The sequence below is a fragment of the Neolamprologus multifasciatus genome, chromosome 9 (genome assembly GCF_963576455.1).
Source record: "Neolamprologus multifasciatus chromosome 9, fNeoMul1.2, whole genome shotgun sequence".
Classification (NCBI taxonomy): Eukaryota; Metazoa; Chordata; class Actinopteri; order Cichliformes; family Cichlidae; genus Neolamprologus; species Neolamprologus multifasciatus.
In genome coordinates this window covers 19,064,688-19,089,062 of record NC_140447.1, presented here as the reverse complement: position 1 = coordinate 19,089,062, position 24,375 = coordinate 19,064,688, and the positions used below count along the sequence as shown (strand labels likewise).

General features: G+C 40.0%; 2 protein-coding genes across 4 annotated transcripts in view; both read right to left on the bottom strand.

Moving 5' to 3' along the window:
- Positions 1-629: 629 nt before the first annotated feature.
- On the bottom strand, positions 630-5,929 carry LOC146511449 (solute carrier family 22 member 13-like). The gene is made up of 10 exons (XM_085173376.1): positions 3,840-5,929; positions 3,515-3,618; positions 2,932-3,086; positions 2,273-2,444; positions 2,058-2,178; positions 1,882-1,976; positions 1,580-1,794; positions 1,355-1,463; positions 1,071-1,265; positions 630-994 (listed from the first exon to the last, which is right to left on the bottom strand). Exons 1-10 carry the CDS (start codon positions 4,212-4,214, stop codon positions 919-921), a joined length of 1,617 nt encoding a protein of 538 aa, XP_085029502.1. The 5' UTR covers positions 4,215-5,929; the 3' UTR covers positions 630-918.
- Positions 5,930-6,076: 147 nt separating this feature from the next.
- The window catches only part of oxsr1b (oxidative stress responsive kinase 1b), a 39,820-nt gene continuing 21,521 nt past the window's right edge, over positions 6,077-24,375 (bottom strand). The window contains exons 5-19 of one of the 3 annotated variants that reach the window (XM_085173380.1): positions 17,951-18,006; positions 17,612-17,721; positions 17,149-17,250; positions 16,924-17,057; positions 16,579-16,627; positions 15,118-15,183; positions 14,917-15,039; positions 14,638-14,715; positions 12,040-12,075; positions 10,740-10,916; positions 10,543-10,598; positions 10,401-10,453; positions 9,941-10,009; positions 9,201-9,265; positions 6,077-8,640 (exon numbers count right to left, since the gene is read on the bottom strand). In XM_085173380.1, the coding sequence (XP_085029506.1) occupies positions 8,566-8,640; positions 9,201-9,265; positions 9,941-10,009; positions 10,401-10,453; positions 10,543-10,598; positions 10,740-10,916; positions 12,040-12,075; positions 14,638-14,715; positions 14,917-15,039; positions 15,118-15,183; positions 16,579-16,627; positions 16,924-17,057; positions 17,149-17,250; positions 17,612-17,721; positions 17,951-18,006 (1,249 nt within the window). In that variant the 3' untranslated portion in view covers positions 6,077-8,565. The other 2 variants (XM_085173377.1, XM_085173378.1) reach the window with 2 other exon arrangements.

Sequence of the window (24,375 nt, the reverse complement as noted above, 5' to 3'; positions counted from 1 at the left end):
TTTTTTTGTTAAGCTACTATGAAAACCCTACTCACAAAATGCCAAAAGTATCCACTTTTGGCATTTTCATCAAATCACCTCATTGGTGACATCTGCAGTGTAGACGGGGCAGGGCAGTCTGTGTGAGTGTGCCACATTACTCAATACAGCTACTATCATCAAATATGTGTAATTTTGCTACAGAAAGAACTCTAGTTTCTTTAGTAAAATATTACGATCAGCAATACTGAATGCTGCATTGAGATAGCAGGAAAAGCACAGAGATGTTTTTCCTACCAGAGGCCATTAGGAGGTTTTTCAGAGTCTTCACTAGTGACACAGGGGTTTGAGGACTGTGAGTGGGCTCAGCTGAATCTAATAATAAATTAATTGCAGTGTTGAAACGTGTAGATAAATGTTCACTGATTCCTTTATACAAACTGAGCACTAAATCAGATAAAAAGTCTAAGAAATGAGATAGAAACTCAAAAAGGGGAAGACTACTGATAGATAACAAGAAATGAAACAGGCTTTTTGTATTTGTATTATATATAGATATGTAGATCGATAGATATATATATATCTATATGATTTTTTTTGGGGGGGGGGCATAGTCTTCAGGGGGTTGGTGTTTGGGAGTTTTATTTGGGGGTAAATAACAGTTTATTAAATAGGTAGTTTTAAAAAAAAATCTAGTACAAAGCTTAAAAAAGTATATAACAATTACAGTTTATGCTTCTTTTACTATACATATACATCTAATTGATCAAATATTATATAACTTTTGGAAGAACAAGATTTATTAACAGTTTGTAACTACCAAAAACATTCAACTGAAGTTGGTCATTTTAGCAAACCATATGCAAAATCTTTTTACCAGTGCACTGGTTTAGAAAATGAGTGTAAAAAGGTGAGAACCATATAAATTCACCATATAAATCACAGTTTTGTGCTCTTTTCCATTTTGTCCACTTTAGTCAAAGACCCATCCTCAGCAGCCTCATCCTCAAGTTTGCTGAAATAAAAGAATACAATATTTATGAAAAACCCTTTAGATGTTTTGGTTTTTGAGGTGGAGTTTGGTAACTAACGTAAGTTCGGCATGGTCCTGAAGCTCAACGTTACGGGTTTCGGGCAGTAGTAAACAGAGACCCCCAGCAGCAAGGGGGATGATTCCATAGATCAGCATGGGAATGGTGTAATGGTAGGTGCTCAGAAGCCTGATTAGAGGAGCAAGGATGCCTGCCACACGAGCCAACATGGAGTTCAGACCCACACCGTTCTGCCTGCAAGTACAGACGATGAACCAATCATCAAACTCACTGGATCAAAATAAATAAATAAAATTGAGAATTTCATTATTATAATGCTTTACCTTATATTGGTGGGATATAATTCTGCCGTATAAACATAGACTATGGAAAAACTGGCAGTGGCAGAAAATTTTCCCAATACAGCTATGACTGTTATTACTATGGGAAGATCTGATGGACAAACAAAAAACAAGTTGCACATAACATTTAACAGATTTAGCTTTTATAGGACTATTTTTTTAGGAAAATTAATCTTCAAGATTATAAATGAAAAAGCATATAAGTACCTTTTGGTATGACAAGGATCCCAAGACAAGCTAAACCTCCAAAAAGTAACACTACTGACATACCAATCCTTCTCCCAATGAGCTGGAGGACAGGCAGACTGCCCAGACGTGCGGGCAATTCTACCAAACCAAAGATGAACTGTGTCAGATAAATATCCAGACCAAAACTGCCAACGTTCAGGCTCAGTCCATAGTACAGCAGACTAGTTCCAAACCTGTTAAGCATGAGAGATATTTTTAGTCAACCCAAAAAGGAAAGGAAATAAATATGGCACCTTTTAGAGGGTAAAAATTATATTCACCAGACGTAGCTCATGATGAGAGCACGTTTTCTCAGATATGATATCCTGAAGATGTCCAACATGTTTCCTCTTTTGGTTGTAGTCTCATCCTCCAGCTAAACAATTACATTTTTACGTGAGTGTGCTTCAGTATTATATTTTCTTTGATTTTGGTTGAAGCCAAAGAGTTTGATCACCTTCTCCAACAGGTCTTTGGAGACCTTTCTCTTGTTCACCTTGGCTGCCCTCTGGATCTCCTTTATAGCATCTTTCTTGCGGCCCTGGGTAATGAGCCAGCGAGCTGATTCGGGAAGAATCCTGGTTAAAAGGATCACAAACCGTAATTTTATTTATAAAGTTATTCTACACAATGTTGGTAATAATATTTAATGTGACAGGAGTGGCAACTGACCAGTAGAAAATACCCAGAACGAGGATAAGTGGGCAGAAGAGCACCAGCTGCAGGATCCTCCAATTGCGGATAAAATAGGCAGCACCAGACATCAGCATCAATCCAAGAGGAAAAGTGGAGTGGCAGATAATGGTGCATAACGCAAACCTGGAAGAATCACTCCATTCTCCTCCTTCAGCCCAACAGAAAATGTGGAAAAAGAATGATTTCTGGTTTACAGTTTTGTTTAGCATGCGTATGTCCCCTGACAAGATCATGCTAAACTCATTTATACTTCTGTATACAACATACACCTGGATCATAAGATACAATTAAATTAACAAGCTGAAATCTATTAGATTCACTGCTGGCGTGTGTGCGTGTGTGCGTGTGTGTGTGTGTGTGTGTGTGTGTACTATGATTTGCAACAGAAACAATGAATATCACCATTTAAAAAGTGCATTTTGTATTTGCTTGCGTTATCTTTGTCTAATATTAACATTTGTTTGATGATCTGAAACATTTAACTTGTGCAAAAAATATACAAAAAAACCAAGAAATTATTGGGTTTTTTTTGCATGTACAGTGCTGTGATGTGTAGATCATCTCCAGTGGTACCAGGTAGGATGCAAGAGTACAACGTGGTATTAAATTCAGCTGTGACTAAACATTGTACCTACCTATTACAAATGCATTAGCAACAATGCCAGAGACCGAGGTTCCGCCTAAAAATCGGAGAACTATAAAAACGTAGATGTTGGGTGAGAAAGCAACTCCCACACCAAAAACCATCAGCAAGAGGAGTGAAAGCAGGACAACAAAGCGGCGACCAAACCTACAGAGACAAGAAAGAGCTGTTTCACTGATCCTGGACTTGAATATGCAAGCATAATGTGTATGGCCTTTCCTCAGAATTTAGAAAATAAACCAACGTCATGTTTATTATGTCCAGTGGGTGACCTGATTTAATATGCTGCACTTGGCAGTCAACCCTAACGGTGTAGATATAGTCTGAATCACTGCGTGTAAAAAGCATCTGGACTAAATCTGTTGACAAGAATGAAAAACAAATCATACTCATTGGGATGAGCTGTTTCTGTGCATCCTCATTAACGTCCCAATCACAGCAATAACAACTACACAGTTTGACTACTATTAAAGCTACTGTAAGTTTATTTTTACATGGGTTAAAAGATCAACACAAACTATTCAGTGTTGATTTGCATTTAATCAGTGTCATTACATAAGGATAATGATCCATACCTGTCAGCCATGGAGCCCAGGACCAGTGCTCCAACCAGAAGACCAGCCATGTAGATGGACTGTGACGCTTCAATGAAGTTGCTCCTGTCACACACCAGGTCAAACTGGTAGCAGAGAAGAAGTCGGTGTTATTGTCATGCAAAACACCAACTTTCTTTTGTAAAGGACCAACCCAAGAGGAGACATTTATATATAAAAAAAAGATGCTGAAATGCTTTGCTGTGATTTACTCTTCTGATGGTCAAATCATCAGCTCATACAGAGCAAGCCAACAGAATTCCTGGAACAACTAGGTACATTCCTGCGAGCACTAAGGACGTTTTACCTCTGTCACAATGCTGGAGGCACCACCAGATGCCTCAAAATCTGTTCCATTAACGCATTCTGTTGTGGTGTTGATCCCATATTTTTCAATCATTTCCAAATCCCAATCCACCGGCGTGAACATCAAACAGCTCTCAAATCCACCATCCTCCTTCACAGGGATGGTCAGATTTTTTTGCCTGTCTTCTGTCAGGTTGGGCCCACACTCCATGATCCAGTCGGTGTTGCAGTTGTGTGGAAAGCTCATGCCGACAAACACCTGGCCAATAACGTCAAAAGCTAGAAATATGCTTGGGATGCATAATGCAACCACCAAACGTTTCTGAAATAAACCAAATGAATTAATCTCCTTCAAAATCTCCCCAAAGTTGCTCATATTTACATCTAAGTCCTCAGAGCTTCATGTGAAAATGAGAAAAGATTTGGTTTTAATCAGAGTTCATCCACAAGTACTCAACGTGACTTGGTTAATGTTTAAACTGATAATCACTGTGCTTTTACGACCTCCAAACTCGCTAACAGACTGCTGATGTACTGTACACTGCCAAATGTGATCCATTAGTATCAGGTTTTGATTATGTTTCAGGACATGACAGCTGCATATATCTGATAAAGGTACATAACAACACTCCATTAGTTTTTCTTTTTTTAAGTTAGTACGTTTGATAGTAGTAATGCCATCTTATTTGTCACCTAATGCCAGCATTAGCCTCTCAAAACTCTCCATTAAACTTCTGTAATATTAGACAGAAAAACTGAACAAGTTAAATTATAAAAGTCATAACCTAAATATATAGCTCAGGACAGTTAACAGTTCACATTTAACATCCATTTTCTTCTGATTACCCAATAAATGGTCACAGAGGGGCAAGATCTGTCTCTGGGCTAATAATGATGCACATATGTATATAATGTATTATCTTACTTTTTTTCATTGATTGTACTTATTTGTATTTTTGTATTTTCCTTCTGATATCTGTACCTGAGCTGAGGTGACGCAAAAATTTCCCCGTTGTGGCATCAATAAAGTCTTATCTTATCTCTTATCTTATATGGCGATTACTGCCTTTTTTGGAAGTCCCCTCCTCCTAGCAGTTATGTAGATATCGTGATGTATATTGCGTATCACAGGATCATGTCTTGTGATACGATTGGTATCGTATCATGAGTTAATGCCATCTCAGGCCAAGCGTCTCGCTTTTGGAGTGCTTATATGGGAGAAAGTGTGAATAAACTAACCTCAGATCCATTGAACATTCGAGACAATACTTTATATTCAATGTAATCGGATAACCCGAATTTGACCGGTTACAATGGGAAAAGGCCTCATAACAGCAATACTGCTGTCAGTAACTCCATTAGCTGTGATCAAGCCAACATAGCAGGGGTTGTGATCAGCATCAGCTCAGGTTTACAGACTACACATCTAAAATGAAATTCTGTGAGCAAAAAGCACGTTTATTCTCAGTTTCTTTCTTTTTTTCCTCAAAAGAAAACAATGCAGAATTTGATAACTTCTGTTGCCTTTCATTGGCAATGTGGCGATTTAGAGACAAAGTCCACCTGGATGTTTGCCCAGTCTGACCCTCGTTTCAACAGTGTTTCCCTTACATAGCTCAAAAATAACATTTGCATTTTCGTAGTTACAGACACAGACAGGAGGGTCAACTCATTATGCTAAATGTAAAAAGTTTTCAAAGCCTTACAGAATCCGTCTCCCCCTGCTTTCCTGCTTTAAACAATGCTGATGCAGCCCTTTAATGCTGAGTGAGGAGAAAGTGAACACAATAAAACTGATAGTAAGGACAATAAATCTGGAGGAACTGATACCAAAGGAGCAAGCTCAGTCTGAAACAGAAACAGGTGCAACGTGAGGAAAATGACAATGCACAGATCTAGAATCAGTTCTGATGCCTTTGTTTATTGTGTGCAATTTGCCCACATCTTCTGCAAAAATCACAGCGAATGGTGCATTTAAAAGAAGCGACAAACCTCTAAAAGGAGGCAGATATGCTCATTCTTTATTGATTAAAAATAATCAAGAGAAACATGCTTTGAACTCCAAAACAATTAAAATCAGAGGAAATGAAAGAATGGAAAGAAACTAAACTGAAAACAGGTGCAAACTTCAAATATATTACAGCCTTGATTAGTTATTGCCTGGACAAAAGTGTATTTTGGGTTGTTTTAGTTTTTTTTTAACCAGTCATCTGTTCATTTGCTACAGTTTATTGTTAGACTGCGTGTAAGTGGGACTGTTGGAGAAAGGATGAGAAAGCCATTAGATCTGCAATTCTCCCGAAAGCAGAGCTCAATCTATGTAACACACACACACACACGTCTCTCAGGGCTCATACAGACCAATCCTGCCTGCAGACTATAACAGGAGAATGGCACCAAATACTGCAGTTTGAAAACGTATGCACAACATTGCGTGGCTGACTTTGTCGCTTCCCTTCCGAGGGGAGAAACCTGGGTCGACACGCCTGTACATCTTTATTTAAGGTAGCTTCACAAGTAACAGGAAGTACATTTCAAGGACAGCGAAAGTCTAACTCAAAACCAGAGAGAAACATCACACGCACACACAGAAAAAAAAATTACACTTGGTCATTTTCAATTTAAGGCTAGCGTAAAATTGTATTTTGACTATAATCGTGTTCAAATATTTCCTTGTAACATTTCATCTGCAAGCAAAGAAAAACTAATGCATTCAGATTGGTTCAGTATGGCATCTGGTTACAAAGTTGTCACATCATCAAATGAAACACTAAAACCTCGCTGGCGTTTCAGATCCACACATAAGAGCAGAGCTGTAAATGAACCTTCTGCAGCCGTCGGTGCCAAATAACTGTGATATGGACATTCATCATCGAGCCACGTCATCGGTGGACATAAATGCACAAAATTATCCAGAGCGCGGTCGAACAGTTCTGATCATTCAACACGTTTACAATCACGGCTCAGGTCTTCAAAAGTGACGGAAAGAAATCTTCATTAAAGCCACTTTCAGAAACGATGGCAAAGCAGCTGTATTACTTCAGATGCGTCTTAAAAGGACTAGCTACTGTAAACAGCTCCCACACTTGGTGCTTACTAAGAGACACTTTTTCTGGGGGGGTTTTTTTGGAGGGGGGAAATGTTGCATGGGGACAGCGCCACGGGAAAATATATTCAACATTTTCAAAAGGCGAGAAAGTTAAAAAGCTGAAAACTGTTGATGCGCAAATGATCACACGTGACAGATCAAGCAACAATACGTCCTGCAAAGTAACGAGCAAATTCAAAGCCTGATGTGCAGTGTCATCGTTGTAATCCTTCACGCAGCCAAACAACCCCAATCGTGTCTTAAGAGAAAGAAGGCCAAGAGTGAAACACCCAGTATAAAATCAAACAAACCAATCAGAGCCAAATGTCATTATTTACATACTAAATCAAGTACTTAGAATCCATTCACATAAACAAATATGCACTTAAGTCTTTTTCTCTTTCTTTTTGAGAATTTGTGAAAACTAATTCCAAACAGACAAACAAACACCAACAGAGGGACACATCTGCTCAGACAGCACATGTGGTTTCAGCTGCTGCAAAACTTTTTACTTTACACGTATTTCAATCAATCACAACACGAAGGCCAATTTGGAGTTTTGAAAAGCACTGATGCTTTTTTTTTTTTTTTTTTTTTTTTTTTTTTTTTTAAAGAAGGGCATTAAAAAAAATTTTATTTATTAGGTTATTTATTGTCATTAAATCCCATAACATAACCCAAGACGTGATCATACTACTAATAATAATACTAATAATAATAATAATCTGCACATCCAAAGTTTTACGCATACTTTGCTTCTGGTATTTAATTTAAATCAATGCAAACATGCTACACAGAGAGCTAATGTCTATCAGTTAAGTGCTGAATAGTCCCCACAGACGTGTATCATTTACTTTGTTGAAAAAAAGCTGCTGCTCAGATGTTTCAGGAAGTAACTGGTCTTTCATGGGATTTGTTGATGATAGGAAAATATAAAGAATATGAAAAACCTTTAAATGCAAAGACTCCGAGACACTAAGATGCATCCATCTCTTTCTGTAGGAAGTAATTTGTTTTTGCAACGTCAAAACAAGAGTATGTGAAACTTTTTATTTCTATTTGGCGTGTGAAGCTGCAGCAAAAAGTTTGGCATCTGCACCTGAAAGCACACTTGTGCATTTCAGACAATGTAATGCTCCATACGGTAACCGGGGATGTCCCCACCCCCCGAAAAATGTGCATTCAGTAGTTCTGATGAATATATAAGGCATTGTTACACTTGTCAGGGTTCAAGGGTGTTAGTTCAGATTGTGCAAATGCGTCACATTAGAGATAGGAAGGGGGGGGGGGGGGGAGGGGGTTAAGCAGGATGAGGGAGACCGGGATGGGAAATGAAAACATTTCTTGTGGATAATTGCATCCTTCTACATGTACATTGTAAACTTTTTCGAGTGATTCTCATACTGTATGTTCTGATACTTCAGCTGACCACCTAAAATTCAACAAGGTGGCATTTTATAATCCTATACGTGACAACAAAAAAAAAAAAAGAAAAAAGAAAAAGAAAATAATGGTACTGGTTCTCTTTGGCAGTAGTGGTTTCTTTACAGCCATGGAAAGAAAAAAAAATGCATTCAAACTATTTTTTTTTTTTTAAATTTCACATTTTTTAGGCAAGTCACGGTCCCAGGTAGAACATCTAACTAATGCTGAGCTGGGCAAAGCCCATCAACTTGATGTCGTCTGGTATTTCAGATCCCTCAATTCCAGAAGCCTGAAAAAGATAAATACATGGATTTAAAATGATGAGCAGAAACATCTTTAAGCAGAAAAGCAATAACGTTGTTTTCCTTTAAAGAGTTTTTTGTTATAATAAATTAAGGCCGACCGATACAGGATTTTTAAGACCGATACCAAAATATGCCAACATAGCAGACGTTTTTTCTTTTTCTTTCCCGCATGAGAAACTTGAACAGATTTCCAAACATTTGTTATGTGTTATATTATATCAAGTGAGGCAGCTCCTAATGTTTGATCTCTAACATTTTTTCAAGAGGTCTAAATGGGAGACTAGGACTGCTGTGGATGGCCGAACCAATTCATTTGATCTCTTTATAAGCCGGTTAGTGTGGCAATCCACAACAGTCCCAGTCTCTTATTAAGTGCCCAAACCTATGCTAGGGGATTTGTTCTCCTCACAGGTTCTAACCCACAAGCGAGTGTGTAATCCACTACACCACAGAGCTGAAAATTATTTCAGAAATACAACTTCTATAGTTTATTTAGATTCAATTATATATGATCTCTAACCAGTATGAAAAATGTTACACTCACCAGTTTGAAAGTGACATTTTTATGGGTTTGAGGTTCATCGACTATTTTCTGCAAATTTGCAGCAACTAAAAAAGAAAGATGAAATCTTTAAGTTGAATGAAAAGAAATACATCCTAACATCACTGTCTATACTCGGAAACCAAGAATAGGCCTTTGTGAGATTTAACATTATGCTGTTACCTGCTCAATTTCTTTGATCTAATTTGCAACTTTTGGAGTTTAAAACTGAGTTAAATGCCAAAAATGGCAATTCCTGGAACAGCCACTTGAGGCACACTCCACCTTGCTGTGTTACAATACCCAATTATCAAAAACAGTTTTGATTTCTAAAGCTATGTTTATATTTTGTCTCTCTTTTTTTAAATAACTCGTTTGTTTAAACTGTTGTAACACTGTAAATCTGACCCACAGTGTTTTAATACAAATATCTTAAATATCTTAAACTTCTGTATCAAATACCACAAGTATGCTGTAATCTCAAACCCTTCTGTAACCCTGCACTGTAACCTGCAGCTAATATTCCTTATTTGTTTTTAGGTTTTCTTGAATCCCTGGCCTTTGTGGCTGCACAGCAAGGCTTTTATTATGCCTGCTTAATGCAGTAAATGTGCTGTAATGCAGAACTGCTTGACTTAAAAATATCCCCCTTTAAAAGGCTCATTTTCAGCCTTGAGGAGAACATGCTGAGTGAGAAAAGGCGATTTTGTTAACGTGGCAGGGGAATGTTTGAAATCACTGACCTATTACTAAGTCCCTCCCGTCCACCAGGCCTGCTGACACCAGCTCCTGAGACACACCATCTGCTGTGTCTGAAAAGTCAGAGCATGAGACGACGACTGTGACAGGTGGACCAACACAACAGAGTTTAATAAAAGCAAATATTAAACAGAACACGACCGCGGCTTAATAATTTTCAAAACACTCACGCTCTTCCTGCTTAAACAAATAAACAAACCAAAAAAAGGCAGTTTCAGCACCTTCTGTTCTCAGCACTTTACATTCTAAATGAGCTCGTTTGTGCTTTGTTGCACCCATGTGCTTTCCTGGCTGCAATGACAAAAAGCCAATTTACCAAATACAGCTCATGCAATTTATTAAACTGTCGGTTTTCCTACTGATTATGCACAAATGTGACACCCCGAACAGTCAACTCTTTGCCTCGGGACATTTTGTATACTGCTTTGTGACATCCACACTTACCTCTCCCTGGCATGAACTCAAAGCGGATGTCATTTAGCTCCTTCTTTGAATTTCTGAAGGGATGATGGAAAGAAAGAATGCAAATGAGAGGCGCAAAGTTTACCGAAAGGTAAAAATACGATGAGAAATGAGTCAAACATACCTTAACCTTAATACCAAACTAATGGGAGCCTGAACATCCCCTGAGGCAGCTGAAATCTGTGGAAACAGAAGGAAAAATCTTACTAAAATTGCACTTTCATACTATATTTTGATACCTACATGAAAGATGAGCAAACTACCTCTACCTCGCATTTAAGTAAAAGCTTATGATGGGAAGTATTAATTAAGGAGACTAGCCTGAGGGGGAACAGCAGCAGCAGGTACTCCTGGTGGGGGAGATGCAGCCTGGGCAGTAGGTTGAGCGGTGGCTGGTGTGGGCTGCAGCAGAACTTGACCTGCAGCCTGAGGTAGTTCAGCCAGACCTGCGGCCATAGGCTGGAGATGACTACTTAAAGGCTCAGGAGTCTGGAAAACCTAAAGGGAAAATTGGTTGATTGACTTTTTCGGTCTGTATATTAAGATAGTCGCTGACTTTGGTGATGTTTGACTATTATTAAAGGAAGATTATAAGGTTTTATTTTTAGCTTAAAGTCAAAATGTTAACACCTACTAGACGTACTCAAACTGGCTACAAAGATTTGTCACTCTCAGGATGATTTCATGACGAAACTTTTGATGATCTCAAACCTTTGTGTCATATACAGGTCAATACTGGAATTGGAAACTTATCCGATTAAAATTCGGCCACTACCCCGCTCCTAGGCGGTCCTCTCGTGCACCCCTGGATCACTCTCTGGAAGCCCCTTTTTAACCAGCTACACGTACCCACATCCACTGTGTCACGACGGCGACCCTATGACTTAAATTTCATTTTCAAGAAAACTTACATGAAGCCAAATCTGGCGAGTCTATAGCGTAGTGACTAATGGTTGTACTGATGTGGCCAAAACCAGCCATCCATTTCCTTCCACTTATCCATATTCAGGATCTTGGGGCCTATCCCAGCTGTCTTAGGGCAAAGTTTAAATCACTTGTGCAAAATGTTCGTCCCTCAGACGCCTCAGAAGATAATGAGAAGAATCCACTGACAGTATGACCTAGTGCGATAACGCCCTTGAGCTTGGACTCTGCAGAGTCCAAGCTCAAGCCGAAAACCCACCGAAAACTGCTGGTTGATCTGATTTGTAGGTGAAAGCCCAACTCTCACCTCCAGGGATAAGCTTTGACGGGAAACTGAGTCAGATTAATGTGCTGGATGTTGAAGCTTGTGGTCTGTGCAACTGAACAGGACTCTGCAAGCAATCCAAATAAAGCAGGACTCCCAAGATGACTACAGTGAAGGCAATGGTTTCCAAATTGAAGTCTTTGCAACCCACCTCACACATACCCAGAAAACTAATTTTCTTCGCCTTGTCTGTTGTAATCTGTCAAATACCTTGTGAATGCTTTGTGCTACCATGATACAGTGAATATCCTTAAAAAGCTTGTCTTTCTCTTCTTTCTGAAACTGTTAGAATTTTGTCTCCGGCACAAATGGTAACAGAGTTACGGTCATTTAAAGAGTCTGTAAAATGGGTCCACAAGGGGTTAAACTCACCTCCGAATTCTGTGATCCCTCCTTCACTCTTGGTGACTGTTAAAAATAGACAAAAGAAAGCAACAGTCAGGACGACGACTTCATCGAGATGGAGTTAAATTAATTAAAAAGAATAAAAGCACACATGGATGGAAAGAATCACACTGGAAACAAAAGTAGTAAACTCATTAAAAAGGCTCACTCGTTTACTTTCCTCCTTTATGTGTCCGCACAGTTAATTATAACTTTCTTAAGATATCATTAGACTGGGAAAAGCAATAACCGGTGCTAACAATACTCGCTAATTGTGGCTGATGCTAAAAGGGCTGATTTATCTGGTTTCAGTAAGCAGAACTTCTAACAGCAACAGTGACTACACTGAAGGAGAGGGTGGGTTCAAATTTTAGTCAGGCAAGGTTTTGGGAATGAGTTGTAGGACTTTTAATCCCATCTCAGACATACTGAAAACAGCCTTTTCTGTTTTCTAGGTAAGCTGACAGAAACCCATCAACCTCCCTCCTATCACACAGAATTTTTAACTCCTTGCACTCAGTTTCCTTCCTCAGTTTGACACTTGTCTTCGTTCGTCTACTTCCATTAGGGGTTGTCACATCTACGTCCATCTCACCCCAACCCTAGCATCTTCCTCCGTCACACCAAGCTTCTGCGTGTCCTCTTTCACTACATCCTGTAATCCTCTGTCGTCTTCCTCTTTTCGAAATCCAATGCAATGTCCAGCATATCCACTATCCCTCCTCTGCACACATCAAACCATCTCAGCCTTGCCTCTCCAACTTCTCAACTTCTCATCTCAACCTGAGCCATCCCTCTGATGTACTCATTTCTAATTATGCCCATCCCGGTTGCTCCCAATGAAAATCTTAACATCTTTTCATCAGCTCTGCCTCCTGTCTTTTGGTCAGTGCTACTGCCTCCAAATCACATATCATAGCAGGTCTTACTATCATCTTGTAAACCTTCCCTTTCACTCTTGCTGCTGTCTGTCACAAATCACCCGTGACACTCGTCTCTTGTTGATCCGAGGTATTTAAACTCGTCTACCTTCGCTACCTCTGTTCCTTGCAGCTTCACTGACTCCTCATTCACACGTATTCTATCTCACTTCTATTGACTCCTCAAGTCTGACACTGAAGAGTGGATTTGATTTTCCCTGTCACTGCTTATTAAACCTAGAAACTGCCGTTTCGCCTGAACCAGACAAACAAAAAAAAACTGTCAGTCCACTCAGTGGAGCAGAGTGATTTAAAGTCTGGATTCAGGCAAGTTTGTCCACACTTTGCTATCTCAGTTTGTATTACAGCTATACCCAGCAATAAATTAATTTGTACCTGTGTTATCCACAGAAATCCTCTCAGCTTAATTTCCCAGAAAGATTACATCATCACTATAAACCTCATGAAATTAAACTGAAACATGACTGAGGTATAAACGAGTGGTAACATATTTCACAGTTATATTTTTTAGTATTTGCAAAGCAGAGAAGCGGAATAAGTTAATAAAAAAAACGTTTTTAAAAGTCAAACTGCATACCTGTGAATAATAAAGGGGAAAACTTCATATTTAACCCAACTCCAAAAAATATGTGGCGATAAACAAAAGCCTTGCAGACCAAATGAAGACAAACCGACTTCACTGAGAGGACATGATAAGGACTGGACTGATGCCAGAAATCACATTTGCTCTGTGTTCGGACTCACACAAAGCCACTCTGCACAGCACAAACAATCTTTAATTACATCGCTGTGGAGAGGAGTTTTTCAGGTTGGTATTAAAAATATGCAGAGTTTAAATAACTGACCGCCAATTCAAGGAGTCTGGAGATATAACGAGCTTTAGAGCCTTAGAGCCAGTGAAAGTTCAGTTTGCCATCAAGCAGCCAATTACAAAGCAGCGAGAAAGGAGCAGACACTGTTTTATTCCCTTGATGGTTATTAGTGCACTTAATGATCGTTTTCCACGGCTAATAAGTTACCTGCCTTGTTTTAATTAAATGTGATTTGGTCAGTAGAAATTACAAAAAAAAAAAGTTACTTTAAAAAGACAGATTAAAAATACAGATGGCTTCCAGGAACGGTAACTCTCACGCCTTTGATTTAAATAATGCTCTCCAAAAGCAAAGCGCTACTGATAATCTGAATCCAATTAAAATCTAACACTTCTGTGAGAGCTACAGTTGGTTTCCTCCCCTGTGAAATATATATATCTTTTTTCCCTGTTTAAAGACAGACCTGCAATCCTGACTAATAGATTCTGATGAGAATGACTTGTGGGTCAAATTCTACAAACATATGATCTACAGCATGTCCAGATTTCAGCTCAGAAACAAAGCAGTAAAGTTTTTCTGCAGTCTGCTAATTACTAGTGTAAAGTTACAGAAAGCTAAAAACAAACCAAGCATTATCTCAAGGATAACAGCTTATTTATGTGCAGATTTGTTTTTCTATTCAAACGAGACCTGCTAATCAGTTTCATCACAGCTCTAAAGATAAACTTTATAATCCAGTTTTTTTTCCCCTCATGAGGCTTAACCCAGCTAACATGTGAGAGTCCTTCCTTGTTAGGGGAATGCCATCTGTATTAGGGTGGCAAGTGAACAACCCTGGGTGCAGGCAGCTCGAGAGGGTAGGAGAAGCGCACTTGTCGCCTGGGGGCACTAACAGGCTTCACCTGCTGCTCCTTGGCCATCAGACAGAACACACACACACACACACACACACACACATAGGTGAGACACATGGACAAACATGCTACTGCACAGAATGACAATTTAAACAGAGCACAGTGATCAAAGGACACAACACAACACAACACGTGGACTACAGCTAAAGTGTTAATATGTGCATGTGAGGGGGGAAAAAAGGAGGAAGTTCCATTTACCCGTATGGCTGCAGCAGCTGCTTTGCCTTCTTCGCTCTCTTCATCGAGCTCGTCGTCGCTCCATTCCCATTCGCCGTCCTCTGTTTTATGCAGCCGACCGCTGGAGCCTGGCACTCGACGTACCTGATGCATTCACATGTAACACATCTGAGCTGATCTTCATAGCAGTAGAGAAGCAGGTTTAAAGCTTTGCTGCCTTACCCTTTTTGACCTCTCCGTTATTGTCGGCGCCCTCTGAAGCAACTTCTCGTGTAAATACTCGTGTGTCTGTCAGGAGAGAAAGAAACATACTCAAAAATCATCAACATTTGTATTTATTCAAACATGTTTGACGAGGAAAAACGGAAGCTTATCATGGGTCAGTCTGACTTCTGGTCAAATTTAGGACTGAATTCAAAATCTTTCACACCCGTCTTAAAAACATGCAACACTTGGATCCAATGACCCTGTATACACTCACTGGTCAATTCATTAGGTACACCAGAGGTATCGCTAAGACAACTGTGCATTCAAAGCTGGGAAGTATCCACCAAATTCACTAAGAAGTTGACAAACCGATCCAAGAAATTTCAAAAACAGCCACTAAATATGCCACCATCTTTCTGACATGGTTACAGACTGCACACAAAAGGGCAGTTACTTTACTTTAAACATGACAGCTTGACCTAGATTTGAATCATATACGCACACTTTATTAAGTACACCTCTTAAACTGCTTGTTGCCTTATTGAATCTACGCTGCAAAGAACTGAATAAGTTTTGGTGGCCAAAGGACATTCAACCGCCTACTAGTGTGGTGTAACATGGCACACGAGTCCACTGAGTCATCAAAATAAGGGCCTCTAATTTTACATTGATGAGTTCAAGACTTCTACTGGGCAACGTTTTGCTGCCAAGTTATCAAAGTCTCACTCTGAGAGTCAAGTCAGCTAGTCTTTTTAAATCTCATACTAAGCCTCAATCAATAAGATGCCTTACTGATGACTGAAGTTACAGCAAGTTTGTTAAGTATCCTTGTTTGCAAGATAACAACAAATAACATTTAACAAGATGAACAGAAAAATTTATAAATGGCTGTTTAAAAGTAGTTGCTGCATGCTCAACAACACCCCAGCTATAAAAGACTGACAAAGTCTGCCCTCTTCTGTCCACCCACGGTACTGTAGTAATTACAGCAAACAGGGATCACAGCTAGAAAACCAACCAGGTTGTATTTGGGCTGTGTGACTTGCTGAGCCAGCATTCTGGTTGTTCCAGCTGCTTGGGTACTGGGCAGCCAGACACTGGCGTTAGACCGCTTATCCCTGCCTTTGTTAGAAACATAACAATAATAAGAGTAATGCTGCAATGATCTCAGCTTGGATCAGACACACTGACAAGTTGAAAAAGTACCCAAAGTGCACAAACTGTTATTGGTTTGTTTTCATCTTGTGACTCATCAATTACACTCCCTGCTTCTATCATCTGAAAACTTTGCGAGCAACAAACAATCCATCCAGTCATGAACAGCACAGTCTGAGCTGAGGCCATTCACACACAAACACTAGAGCGGACACAGACCTTTACTCATCAACCACCTCGAGAGCTGCCTGAAGCAGAGATGCTGCTGACTCACTGTGCGAAAGATTCGGTCTAAGGTGTGGAGGCAGCTCAAACACCTACCTTTGCCTTCTGAAAGAATTTATGCTTCAACAACTCTGATGATGTTGGCCTGAAAAAGAACAGCGACACTGAATTAGTTCTGTTAATCTGACTGATTCGGCTTTGCGGCTGCCAATAATAAATTTGTAAATGTTGTACAACTAGGTTTTTTTTCTAGTGAAACAATGTTGCTGGAACAACAAGTCTGCTCAGTATGACTCCAATTACAGGTTGCTTTGTTTCACATGTAAATCCGCTCTACTCAGTGTAAACTGACAGACTGTAAATCTATTTTGTAATTACCGCAGATGAGCAAAAATTGTGTTTGATTAAAAAATGTATACAAGTAAATTATAATAAAAGCACCTTTTCTCAGGGTCTTTCTGTAGACACAGTGAGATCATCTTCCTGAAGGATTTTCCGTATTTCTTTACCATCTCCTTATCTGTGATGCCGGTCTCCAGACTTGGAGGGTCATTCTGCAGTGTCAGCATTAAGACCTAAAAGACACGAGAAAGACTTTGACTCACGTCTATTCACCGTTACGGTAAAATAGTAATAATCTAGCTTGTTAGGTATATTAAACTGTACCTTCATCGGTGGGTATTTGTGATAAGGTGCAGCTCCTGAAGCGAGCTCAATGGCCGTGATCCCAAAACTCCAAATATCTGCTTTGAAATCATAACCCCTCACCTGTTCAAGAAAGACAGTGATTTACAACTTTGTACCGCATCACCTCATACAACTCAAAAGCTACATCAGACTCCTCACTAGCTCCAGCTAGTTCTGCACTGCAGTAAAAAAAATAAAATTCAAGATAAGACTGTTTACTTGGTAAAAACTTTATTTGCTCAAAGCAGAAGCTGTTCACCCTGTTAGAGTAATTCATCATAATCTGCTAGTTTAATTCCTCCTGCCTTACTGGTGGTGGTGCAGCAGAATGGCAGATTTCTAAAACGGTCTAAAATTAGGTCAAAACAAAACTATCTGCTTTGCGATTGGCCGTTTGTGCCTCCAAGAAACTCGGCTACTTCCTTCCTAGACGAGGACTGACCTGCTCCATGACCTCTGGGGCCATCCAGCATGGCGTTCCCACGAAAGTCTTGCGCACTTTATTTCGAGTGATGTCACCTCCCGTGGCTAGAAAGGCACTGACGCCAAAGTCTGAATGAAAAGAAAGTGAGACAAACACACACAAATAGCCCAAAGCAGCGAGTCAATAATGTTATTGTCAAGAGAGCTTGTTTCCCTCCACAGGCCGCAGCTCTTGTGCATAAATACACCAAGAAACATTCAGATGTCGAACGGGGGAGCAATAAATGAGGCTGCGGCACATTAACTCCAATCACTAATGACAGCAGAGGAAAGGCGCTGTTGCCTTCTGGGTAAATACCTGCAATCTGCACTGAACCATCATCCCCGAGGAGAATGTTTCCAGCCTTAAGATCTCTGCGAAGACAAGACAAGAATTTGTATCTGAAACGAACATTTCGCACACAGCCGTCACATCAACACTGCAAAGACATTTAAAGTCTGAATAATTTGAGTATTGAGGAATTCTTTCACTTCAAACCCACTTACAATGTGTAGGAGGCGTCATCAAGCAACTAGCTCTTATAATTTTAGCACCATTTCTTTTGTTGAAAGACTTCATTACAGACACAGTCTGTGGTTAATTTGTTCATCCCTGCTCAGCCTCCCCTGGTGGCGATAAGAGGATTCAGCAGGGACGGCTGCCTGCCTGTCTGCCACACTGAACGAATACTGCCACCTCACCAGCTAGACACAGAGTTGTCATAGCAACAGAGATAATGATGAAGGGTCAAGCGAAAGGCGAGGATATAAAAAAATAAATAAAAATAAATAAAGGATAGCAGCAGTGTCACTGAGGACCACAGCTAGTGCTCTGTGCTGTCCAGCCTCTCAGGAAATCACTGTACATTTTAACACCGTAACACTAAAAGCTCACAGAATGCCAAGTACAGATTACTACACCCGAAAGATTTGCTTTCCAGAAATCACCCCAAGACTGCACTTTAAATTGCATCGGCAAGCAGACAAACGATTCAAAGGAGACAGAATCACGGAGCAGTTTATGTTGCTACCAGATGGAGGCAGTGCAGTAAAAAGCCTGGAAATCGAATGCTGTAGGATCCAGCCTGCAAACTAAAATGCATCTGAATGAATGTAAAAATAGAATAGGCTACAGAGCACAGTGTTTGAGATGAGACTGACACAGCTTCCAAGAAACAAAGGCTCTCTTCACCACTTAATTAGGAATATAATTCAATCCAGAAAGACTGTAAAAGAACAAGCCAAATACCAAATATGTGGAGGGGAAAACGCTGCAGAGAGAAGTGTGGTCTTTGCACAGATTCTTATGATTCTTGATGAAAGATAGTCAGACAAGACGAGTGCTGAAGCACGTTTACACCTTTAGATTTTCAGATTTGTCCAGAGGTTCCAGTTTATCAAAAACTACTCAAGGATCTAGAAGGCAGTTTGGCTTCAGGCCTTTTCTCCTGCAGCTACAAGCTGGGTGCACAGTTTTACCCAAGAAAGTGTGCATAAGGGAGCCAAGAGTTTGTAGGCCACGCTTTGGATTTTTGGTTCAAATGCTGATGAATACTTGAGTGTAGAGGCCACTTTCAGTAAGAGTGCTTCACTGAAAACACCACACAGCCAAAAGATGTTGTAGTGGCAGGGAGTGGGTAAATGCTGAGTACCAGAGGGAAGGAAGGCAGCGAACGTGACAATATTAGGACATTAGGAATGTTAAAGATGGAGATCCCTACTTCAGGGCTAAGTGACTTTATGGAGAAGCAGGCTGGGATACTAAGCATGCTGGTTGTACCAATGTCTTCTCTAAGCTACAGCTGAGGCAGAAAGAGCTGATTGTGCTCAATACTTTAATGTGAATTTATATCTAGGGGAGCCCAATTATGTAACAGTCACTGTAGGGACACAGATGCAGAGGAACAGAAAGGGTGGATGAGAAGTGAACATGACAGCGTTTGCTGCTGGCTTTGAGACAGACTGTTAGAAATGTCTTCTGTCATACAAGTGTCTGAGCTCGTGGTTCTCCGGCTTGTCCCGCTGTCACTTCGCCGCCCTGACATAACAGCTCGGTGACATCAGGTCACAGTATCTCATAGTTCCCCGCACTTGCTACTTTTTCTTAGACGACCATTTTTACTTCAGAAATTAGGATAGGAAGATTTTACGTCTGATAGTTAGATGTTGCTATTTAAAACAGGACTGGAAGGGGGGGTGCTGAGTGGACCAACTAAGCTAAAAGGAAGGTTTGGAGGTATCCTCAGATTACCTCTCCTCATTTGCACAGTCACAGTCTTTCTCTGAAGGTCCAGTCGTGTCTTTTCATGCTTGTGATTCAGCATTTATTCTAGCCGTCTTAGTAGGTTCTTTTCAGTATTAAAGTCTAAGCCTAAGAGTGTACAGCCAGTAGTTTGGGCACAATAGTCTTCTGAGCAAAATACAAACACTGGTAAGCTAACATGTTCACTGCTGCAAGTCAAATATGTTGGTGCTAGCAATGCTGACTGTTGCATTGGCATGCTACATTTACTAATCTGAGTTTAAAAACAGACTACAGCTAAAGCAGACAGAACAGAGGTGTTTAGTTCCTAAAACTCTATATTTGAATTAGATTACAGTTTTACTTGTACTTCCTTATATTAAAAGGTGGGTTTTTAAACCTTTTTTTTTTCTTTTTTTTTCTTAATGGTTCTTTCCACATGACATCAAATTAAATTATATGTAGCCCATTAACGTCGCCTAACTGTTTTGATATATCACTGGACATTAAAATTTCAACCTGCTGGAGGCAACAAGGGAAAAAAGTTATCAGGATTCAAAATTGGAGGATTGGAAATTTTTAAAGAAGTACTTGAGGGCCGCAAGAAGTTGCAATCTGAGTCATTATGTCCCAGTGAATCGAACTCATCTGCATTGTGTCTCTTTACAACAGGGGACTCGACTCAATAAAACCAGGCAGCAACCAGTTATTACATAAAAACAAGGTCAACCATGCCTTGCCATGCAATGTCATTTTGCAGTTACACCGTCATCCTGCAGAATCTACGTCCTAATTTGTGGAAGCATTTTTGAATTTGTCTTAAATCTGTGAGGTTCTGGTTGAATGTAAGGAGTTAATGTGGATTTCTCTGTATGCAGACAACAACAAATTTGCAATTTATCATAGTTAATCACAAACAGATTGCATGTAATTTCCAATTTCAACACATTCAACTGCAAATTAAGAGCAGATTGAGTCAGTGTTAGTGCCAGTTTATCGCAGTATTGATGCACCAAAGTCACTTTGAAGACAACTGACCGTTACTGATCGCAGACCTGGTCCCTGTCTTCAAAGCAACTATTTCAAAAGGCAAGGAGACAGCACAATTATTACACATGATTGCAATAATTTAGCTCTCCAACCACTAACCACTGTTTTTCCTAGTGTGACTGTAATATTATACAGCTGCTTAGGTATTTCAAACAGGGAAAAAAACAAAAAAACCCACTGTTGATGTATTGATACCAATGGACAAATACTCTTTGTTTCTCAAAACAGCTTCTTTTCAAGGTACATCAGTCCTAACTTTAATGCTTCTTTTATAAAGAAACTGTAATGTTAGCAATGATTCTCTCATGTCCTCAGAGTGACTTCAGCATCTACATTTCCATATATGACATCATCATCACCACTGCAGTCGTGACATGCTCCTGTTCAGCTTGTTGAAATTGACCGAAAACAAATAATCCCTCGAAAATAATTTTGTATGAGGATTTTCTTATAACACGCTCTGCTGTGAAACAAAAACACGTGAAGCGCTCCATCATTCACAAAGCGTGATGAAGACGATCTAATTGAACCTCCTGCATTCATTCAGGAACTGTGTAGGCTGTGGTTCACTGCAGTAGATTGTGATGCTCTGAGAAAAAGGGCTGCAGAGTGTGGCCAGTCATTAAGATTCACAGGAAAGGAAAAGGAGGAGGAGGAGGAGGAGGAGAGTGGAGCTGGTGACACAATGCACCATGCAAGTTCAAAGAAATACTGAAGCAGATATGGGGTGGGGGGAGTAAATTTAAAGAGAAAAAAAAAGAACTCTTAGAGTTATCAAGACATATGTTCAGTAGAGTGTTTCGCCCCTTTATATCCAGTGTAACCAAATTCTAAAATGTTTCCAGAATTTAAAAGGTGTTATCTGAGCAAAAGATACTAAATGGTGAACAAGATACATGTGGTGTTTTCATATTTACGACCTGCTGAAATTATAGCCGGGCAATAGTCAGGTGGGAACAGCCGTGGTATGAAACTGTCAAGAAGATTTATCATTCTCATCTGGCAGACTGTGCACCTTGCATCTCTACCAGGTCACCTCCTATGACATTACATCCCGGTGCCAGGCACACAGTGGCCCTAACAGGGCAGTAAAAAGAAGGTTTATTAGGTGCCTTGTGGGTCTTCTGCAGATTTTTCCATCCTCCCCTCTTTCCAGAATACCATCATCCCAACAAAATGATTTTTCTTCTGCATCCACTTTAATTGCCGTTTCCATATCCCTGAATTTCACATTGTATTTGAAATCAAACGCAGAGGTCCCCGAGACCACCATGACTTGATCATACCCAAACCACGCAGTGAGTCATTTGCTCAGCAAAGCCCTCTCATGTACCTCATTAGTGAAGTTTAAGAGATGAGTAACACCAAGAGCTCACCACAACAGTAAGATCGCTGCTGCCCAGGAGGCTTTAGCTACTGAACTCCAACAAATCAACTTGGAAAAAAGTCAAGCACAAGTTTTATTCTTCTCTTATGTGTTTGGTGACTGAATGCTGTTAAAATTAGAGGACAAGTGTCACCTTTGAATCAGGGACTTTTCAGACTGCTGTGAATGAGAAGGTGAAGAAATTCACCGTCTTGTGATAAATGTCTCCGCTTCAGCCTACAGCTCAGGTCGTAAGACTCTAATTGCTTTCCTGCAGTCCTGGCCTGCATGGAACGTATCATGTGACACTTTCTGTTTTCCCCTCCTGTCTCATAAAGCCTCACCCCCTTGACTCTTTCCTCACCCCTGCCCCGAGGCTCCGACTCATATGATCCAGCTTACATGGGGTGAAAACAGGGCCGTACGTGGATATTTACATCAGCAAACGCTCGTCAGCGGACCCTTTACTCTCTTCACGTCAAGAACTTTCAACGCTGGAGTTACGTTACATTTTCATTCTCACAAATCACACCTTGTAGTCCAGGGCTGGATTAACGATCTAGTCGCAATTCTATATTGTCTCCTTCCAACAGACACCAGTAAAAAAGGCAAAAACATTTTTCTGGCACTGACTGATAACCCTGTCAGATCATGCTGAAAGTTGACACTTGCATCCTGCAGCAGAGCACCGCTGTGGTGGAGTTTTCTTTTAATTAACACCGTAATTTAAACAGTGTTTATTGTAAGTCCTTTTACCTCCATCTGTACTTTCTATATGACACAGTATTTTTCTAATTAGCAGCTTAATGAGCTGATGATATCATTGTCTATTAGTTCACCAAACAGCTGTTGACAATACATTCCTCATCCGAGCTCATGGTCGAACAAGCCTCTCTCCGTTTCTCATTGGCATGCTACTCTGATTACTGCTGAGCACTTATCCATGGCAAAAAGCTATGCATTATTTACGCACGTAGCCTGACCAAGGCTAAGCGAATGCCGGTGGGAGAACAGAGGAGTGTGAATAAGTGAGCAATGAATATTACATTCGTAGGAAATATTGTGGTGGCTTAGAGTTCATTATAACAGCCTGAATGCAGGGACTTAGCTAGGTCTTGAACTGGCTTAAAGGGGAGCTTTTGGTATTTCCTGTGGCATGCAAATCTGTCATTGACACATTTAACTTGCATATTCATAGAGAAACGCTTTATCATCATTAGCCTGTGAAAGCTGTGAGTCTGCTTTCAGATGCTTTTCAGCACCTATTAAAAACACAGTAATTACGCCTTCACAGTTTTTAAACTAAGATGATACATCTAAATTGAACAGACTGATTTTCATTCACAATCATTCTTAAGTGGTAAGCCACAAAGCAATCATTGCTGCTTTTTCTCCCCATTTGTTGCATCCCACTGGTGAAGTATTGCCACAATATACATAACAATGACCCTGACCTTCAGAAGTGAACGTGTCCATTACTAGTGCGCAGTCAAATGCCTCATCTGATGACTAATCTGATACAAACCATTAACATATCATTTTCTTAAAACAAAATCAAGCAAGTTCAAAATGATTCTTTATCTTAAAGCACTGGACCTTATTGTAGCATATCTGTTTATCCTGTGGGAAAGAAACCATTTCAACTCATATTCCATACTTAGAAAACTTTCTCCTGATTGGCTGCCCCTCAAAACAGAAGGTTCAAACAGCAGGTGGCTGCAACCTTTAACAAACTATCTAATCAATGTAGATATAAATATATTTTTTATATTTATATCTGTATTTATATCAGTGGGTGGCTATTAATTTAACTATTTGAGTATTGGCCACTGGAATCTGTAGCATGTGTCATTTTCATGGCAGTGTCCGGTTTACAAAGGCTGGAGCTGGGCAAGCTGTGATGTCACCAGCTTTTTCTGGTTCTTTATTCATGCCCCTTGTGGATAAACCTCTGGTCTTTGATGGAAGATCGATGGGAAGACTAGCATGCTCTGAGATCAGTTACTATCTGCATGTTTATGGAAACAGAACTAGCATTTGCGAGTTTAAGTTTTCTCTTCCTAGCTACCTCGGACAGTGCAGTGTA

Excerpts from the sequence above, each read along its gene's own strand:
- LOC146511449 (XM_085173376.1), bottom strand. The coding sequence starts at position 4,214 with ATGAGCAACTTTGGGGAGATTTTGAAGGAGATTAATTCATTTGGTTTA. Across the intron at positions 2,179-2,272 it reads GTTCTGGGTATTTTCTACTG|GATTCTTCCCGAATCAGCTC; the intron begins GTCAGTTGCCAC and ends CCTTTTAACCAG. Across the intron at positions 1,977-2,057 it reads CCAAAGACCTGTTGGAGAAG|CTGGAGGATGAGACTACAAC; the intron begins GTGATCAAACTC and ends GTAATTGTTTAG.